Here is a 6,929-nt window from a genome sequence, read left to right as displayed (position 1 = left end):
ACTTCTACCACCACCACGTGCTATTAAGACCACTACCACCGCCAATTAAGGTAGTTTCCTAAAATCAATATTCTAATTATCAAAATTGATTTGAAACCTAAAATCAAACTATACATTTATTTCAAATTAATATATTCAAGTTAAATGTGATGTAAAGTAGGGTTATATTTGTCAAATAACCATCTATAAGATGTCATGTATTTGTTTTTCTATTTTTTTAAAAAGTGCTTATAAGAGGAACTTAAAATTAAAACAAACCACTTTATAAGACCATCTTATAAGACCTTTCTTATAACACATGGTCTTATAAGACCCTCTTATAAACAACCCAAAAACAAATAGCCCGTGAGTCTTCAAAGTAAGGGCTTACTTCCACCAAAACACAAACACGCTTTGGAAGTGCCCATGAGATATCTCAATATCCACTTAACACCTTTCCAATGCTCCTTACCTGGATTTGGCGAAATCGACTTACAACACCAATAGCAAAAGCAATATCCGGTCTTGTACACACCATTGCATACATCAAAGCTTAATGCGGATGCATAAGGAATCTTTTTCCATTTCATTATCATGTTCACCCTTTAGACACATACCTTTTGTCATGCGAGTGGCCACCAATGAACAAGTGACTAGCCGGCTTGATCCATGTGAATCTCAACACCTTTCTCAATGTAGCTTTCTTGAAAGCCACAACTTCCCTCTTTTTCTCACACGAAATGATCCATCCCAGTATGTGCTTTGCTTTACCTAAATCCTTTATCTCAAAGGACTTACTCAAGTCTTTTTTAGCTGATATCTTGTTGATGTTGGACCAACCATATCAACATATCATCCACATATAACAAAGAGCACTATGAAATTCCCAAATTTGAAATTTCAACAAACACACAATGATCGGAGCAGGACTTCTTGTATCTTTGCTTCACCATAAAGGAATTCAACTTTATGTACCAACGTGCCGGTGCTTGCTTCAACCCAGTACAAACTCTTTATCGGCTTGCATACTAGGTGCTCCTTGCCTTTAACCTCAAACCCTGCGGATGGTCCATTAGACATCTTCTTTCAAGGTCTCCATGAAGAAAAGTTGTTTTGACATCTGGTTCTTCAACCTCTAGGTTCATACTTTGCCGGACATACCCAATAACACCACGATAGAAATCATCTTAACTCTGAGGAGAGAAAATTTCATCAAAGTCGATGCTGGCTTTCCTTTGACCTAATCCTTTCCGCGACAAGGGTGAGCTTTGTGCACTGGGTGTGGATTATTCTCCCTCATGCGACTTTGTAGATCCTTTGATTCTTGAAAATTTTCCTTCCTTCGGTTTCTCAACTAACTTCGTAAGTGTGATTCTTATGCAAATAATCTATCTCACCATGTATGGCTATTCAACCACTTCTCTTTGTGCGTACCTTCAAGAGCCTCTTGATAGTACATAGGTTTTCCACCATCGGATAGTAAAATATCGTTATGTGGTGGATACAGTTGAAGTTTTGTCTCTCTTTGCGACCTCCTTACCCCATCGCGTGGCTCGAGAAGGATGCACTCGCTTGCTTTCGAGGTGGTGGTTCATACTTTATCTGCATATTCTATATCAATAAGTTATATCACATCATGAGCAATAGGATCATCATCATGAGCTTCAAACCCATGGTTTTCTGCATTTTCAATGCATACGCGCGTTCCTGATAGGAACCAAGTTCTAATCAACAAGATCATTAGTGAAAGCTTGTTTCTTCTCACCCTCCCTCAAAAGTCTGTTATTGTTTGGTCTTCCAAGAACATAACATCTCGACTTCGGATTACCTTCTTATTAATGGATCATAGAGTTTGTAGCCAAACTTCTCATCCCATAACCCCAAAAATGCCCGGCTTGGCTTTTGTCATCAAGCTTGGATCTCTAATCTTTGGGAATATGAACAAATGCCTTGCACCCAAATACCCCTATATCCATAATCAACATCTCTCACTGACCATACTCTCTACGGATAATCACTATTCAGAGGCTTGAAGCGATAGGTTGATCACATGCATGATTTGTCGCGCATTAACAAGTTTATGATGTGTAACAATTTGACTATTATGAAAAATTTATATAATCCAATTCTCTTTGCTGCATGATGCAAGTACATGAAAAGCTGCATAAAAAATTAAATGAAGCGTTGTTAAATTAACAAAAGAGTTTTTCTTTGTTACAAAATTTAAAAGTTTGAAATCATGTAAGAATCAAACATAACCAAACTGTGAAAAAGGAACTTCAAATACCTAAGCGGATCGTGGGTTCATTGGTAGATTTAGGTGGTGCGTTGACAACAGAAACATCAAATGCACTTGTAGGTGGTGCCTTATCCATGGCTGATAATCAAACATTGATAAAGGAACTTATTATTTTACATCAACGAACGTTCTATCCTCACATCCTTATGGGAAAATTGAATGAGAACCAAACTCCAATTCTTTCAATTATTATATTCCATGTGATTAAAATTAAAATCACTTGGAGTGGAAGCATGTTATCAATTCTTATGGATCTATGGATATATAAAGAGGGTACAATTACTGCTATCAAATCGATTAACCAATTATGAAGTTTTGTTTTAACCATATTATACTATCTTGCGTAGATATGTTTTCTCCGGACTCTTTGGCAATTACCACTAAGCTAGGTGACCTATTGGCCATGTTGATAACCTTTTTCTTCTTTTGCTTACTTACAGTGACCTCCATATATTAGTATGCGCGCACCTTAGGGATTGAAAGGGAATTGAAGTGTTTATGCATACTAATTTTCCTATCCTTCTCCAAATATTTAATTACAAACTCATTTATACTCTTAAACATCCCAAATATGCCATATTCACCAAGATGGTTTTGCAATCCACTTATCTGATACGTGGACTTCCCAAAAACTAATCCAATCAATTGAAACTTCGACAAATTTTTTAAGAAAAGTAAAAAATACGGTAAAATCATTCATTGTTATTATTCTTTATATTTTTAAAAATCTTTATATTTTACGTATTCTTTATTATCTATTTAATGACAAAATCTATATCCCATAGATTTTACCACATTATTATTTATAATAACAATACAGGTAAAATCGTGACATGTTCCCATAGCTTAAATATATTAGTGTTGGATAAAGTATAGTTTTAGGGATATGGAATTACCAAAAATTCAGTGCCACTCAATTATATCTAATTAAATTTGAATGGAAACTATGCATTACCATGATTTTTTCACTCCGGGGATGATATAAGTCATGCCACCAATGAAGTCTACTATCTATATACTAAAGTAAAGATTTCTAAAAGAGATTTTTTCTCTCTAGGTGGCACTCTAATATGAGAGATAGTATTTTTTTCTCTCCTAGGTGGCACTCTAATGTCAGAGATAATCTTTTCTAATAGCCTACAATGCCACATGGAACCTCTTTGGAGAGTTTGAGTGTATTCCCAATTTTTATATTTGGGAGAGTTTGAGTGTATTTCCAATTCTTATTTATTAAATAAAAAAATTGCTAAAAATAGGTGATTTGTATGGGCTTTTCCTATTATGAATCAAACACTTTTTTAGTGTTAAAATTCTTATATATTTGATCAAATAAAAAAAATTGCTAAAAATAGGTGATTTGTATAAGCTAATTTTTGTATTCACTAATCAAGCACTTTTTTTAGTGTCTATTATAAAGCATCGGCTTATTTGGAATATATCCTTAACGTGGCCTCAAAATTAACTTATTATAGGGTATAAAATTAGCTTTCAACGATTCCCTACATTATCTAAGGATTATGTGAGATATACCAAATTAGAACACTTAAAATGTTATTCACATAACCCCTTTATGTACCCTCGAATTTGCATTTGTTGTTGGTTCTTAACTTATTAAGAAGTAGGTGACCAATATATATTTCGAAAGTAAGTGCCCTAATACTGAATCAATGACTTTTTTACATTTTTAACATATGCACTTTTCCTCTTTTCATTTTTCTTCTTAGATCTCATTTTGATTTTCAAACACATGCAATCTGTAAATAATATAATACATATACACCTGTACCCAAAAAACAACACCGCCTTATGATGGAGTGCTTTTATTTGCACATTTGATTTATGCTTCTTTTTTGTATGACATTTTTTTTCTTTTAAACAATCTATAGATATAGCTAACTTCAAACATCCCATATAATCCACAATTGGTGAGGATGTTTAATTGTCACATTAATGTCGAAGTGTGCTGGGGATTGCAATGTGTTAAATACATCCACAAGTACATCTACAAGGGCAATGTAACAACAATGGTGTTGGGCAAAGAAATGAGATTAAACAATTACATTGATGCGGATATATTGGACCACCGTAGCGGCTTGGCGGCTATTTGGGTTTTCCTTACATGAAGAGTTTCCAACCCGTTGGAAGGTTATCTCTTCACTTGCCCGTATTTAACACCTAATTAAACAAATTTCATCAATATACTATTAAGTTATCTTTGGAATGCCATACTATTAAGTTATGATTTGTTGTCAGGTATGCATCATGTTGTGTTCAACCCTAAGGAACCGATGGAGAATATTCTTGAGAGAGGGCGAAAACAACAAAAAGTCGAAGTCTCACTGCATTCTTCGAATTTGTTGTGCTTCAAATCCGGATGCTCGCCCTATACTTACCAAGAATTTCCCCGGCATTTTGTTCGCACAAAACAGATAAGGTATGGACTAAAAAGAAGTAGTGGTTATGCTATTGGCGGATGTATTTTGCCAAGCCCAACGAGGGAGAGAGGTTTTACTTAAGGCCTACTATTGACCATCGTGAAAAGGGCCCAACATCATTTGAGGATCTACGCTAGAATTTGAAGGTATTCCTCATCCAACATTCAAGCCTGCATGTGTTGCACGTGGACTTCTTGAAGATGATGGAGAGTGGATACATTGTTTAGAAGAAGCGCGATAATGAATCGGATATCGCCTAAGGAGATTGTTCGGCATTATTCTCATTTGGAATGCAAATGCAACCACATTTGTTGTGGGATAGATTTTCAACAAGTATATCGCGACGACTTGGCGACAAATTACTTAACTATCTTCAACATTCCTAATCCATCAAAAAGAGCAGGTGTGGATATTATATTAATGCCTCCTTCATGTAGCCTATATTATATTATTAATACACAATTTTCCTTCAGTGACAGATTACGGGTTGCATTTATTGGAGCGGTTCCTCATGGAATCTAAAAACAAAACTCTAGAAAACTTTCCTCCAATGCCCGCCCACTCAAAAAAATGGAACAAGCGGATTGGAAATAGACTAATTTGGGAGCAACGCCAACTCGCTTTGATTTACAAGATGAACAAATCAACCGTAACATTGATCGTCTTAACAATGAGCAACGCCACGCGTTTGATACGTGGTGGTTGATTCAGTCATGCAAAATGCAGGGGAATTTTCTTCTTAAATGGAGCTGCAGGTATAGGAAAGACATTTGTGTATAATACGACAGCTAAATGTCATCATCTAGGACATATTGTGATTGCAGGTTGCCTCTTATCCGGTATCAAATTATTAAGCTTTTATTAGATGGTGGTAGAACAGCTCATTCAACTTTTTCTATTCTTTTTGATGTGTTGGGAGAACTCTATGTGGTGGCTTCAAAAGGATTCGCTCAAAAAAAGGTCCTTTTTAAAGATACAAAATTGATAATTTGGGATGAAGTCTCGATGCAGCATAGGTTTTGTATTGAAGCAGTCGACCGTTCACTCCGGGATGTTTGTAACAATGAAAGACCATTTGGTGGAATCATTGTTGTTCTAGGCGGTGACTTCCGACAAATTCTGCCAGTTGTACCACAAGGTGAACATGAGGATATTGTAGGTGCATCACTGAAAAGGTCTTTGCTCTGGAAACACGTCAATGTTTTATCTTTGGTGCAAAATATGAGATTAGACAGTGACTTGCCAGAGAACGTGTTGTTCTCTAATTTCTTGATCAAGGTATTACTTAATTTCTTGAAAAAAATAATGTTTTTTGCTGACCATTTTAAATTATACACAATCACTCATCTCATATGCTCTCATTTGAAATTTTCAGGTTGGAATGAAACCAGAAGAAAGTGTTCAATTGCCGGAGATTCAAAATTGTAGCGATCTTCATGACTTGCTAAATAATGTATATCCCATCTAAGTGAGCAGCGATGAAGTGACCCAAATTATTTGACCAAGCGGACTATCCTTTCAAAGCCGCCTAACGATGGCGTTAGCACTATAAATGCTCTTGCGACTAGATACGCTTTTCTCGGGAAGAAATTGTTTGCTTAGGTGTCGACAAGTTAGGGCTGCCGTTGTTGTTGATAGTGGTAACGAAATAGCTATCCAACAGAGTACTTGAACTCACTTTCGATCATACGGGTTGCCTCCATTCAAGCTACGCCAAGAAGAAGGATGCCGGTAATGTTGCCGAGAAATATAGCCAACGGATGGACTTTTGTAACGCACCGCCGATGATTGTGTGCACAAAGCCACATTGTGGTGCAAGTTCTAATCTTAACGGAGAAAAAGCAGGAATGTAACGCTTTATCCCGAGAATATCATTAACGCCTTCAACCAATGAAATACCATTTCAAATGACCAGACGACAGTTTCCAATTCGATTATCGTTTGCAATGACGATAAACAAATCACAAGGACAGTTTGTTAAAGTAATGCGTTGGCATTGATTTGCTTTTAAACCCCGGTGTTTAGCCATGGTCAATTTATGTGGCGTTATCAAGATGCACTTCTTCAAAGCGAATCGATGTCATCCTCCCTCCGATTCTTCAAACCACACAACTAATATCGTATCCCAAGTCCTGCTTTAGTTTGAGAGAAGGTATATTTCGTAACTTTTGAGCTTTAAAATTTATACAAAATTACTTCTAAAGTTATTAATATTT

General features: G+C 36.0%; 1 protein-coding gene across 1 annotated transcript; it reads left to right on the top strand.

Annotated features, from left to right (window-relative positions):
- Positions 1 to 5,505: 5,505 nt before the first annotated feature.
- On the top strand, positions 5,506 to 6,181 carry LOC147483907 (ATP-dependent DNA helicase RRM3-like). Its single transcript, XM_086579673.1, has 2 exons — positions 5,506 to 5,991; positions 6,089 to 6,181. Exons 1-2 carry the CDS (start codon positions 5,506 to 5,508, stop codon positions 6,179 to 6,181), a joined length of 579 nt encoding a protein of 192 aa, XP_086435799.1.
- Positions 6,182 to 6,929: the final 748 nt, after the last annotated feature.

Source organism: Coptis chinensis, chromosome 8 (genome assembly GCF_015680905.1).
Source record: "Coptis chinensis isolate HL-2020 chromosome 8, ASM1568090v1, whole genome shotgun sequence".
NCBI classification, from domain to species: domain Eukaryota; kingdom Viridiplantae; phylum Streptophyta; class Magnoliopsida; order Ranunculales; family Ranunculaceae; genus Coptis; species Coptis chinensis.
The sequence above is the reverse complement of the archived record's forward strand: the minus strand, read 5'-3'. Positions and strand labels throughout refer to the sequence as shown.

What these genes read in the sequence shown, in the direction of transcription:
- LOC147483907 (XM_086579673.1), top strand. Translation starts at nt 5,506, where the DNA reads ATGTCATCATCTAGGACATATTGTGATTGCAGGTTGCCTCTTATCCGG. An exon ending in TCTCTAATTTCTTGATCAAG is followed by an intron (nt 5,992 to 6,088) that starts GTATTACTTAAT and finishes TGAAATTTTCAG; the next exon opens with GTTGGAATGAAACCAGAAGA.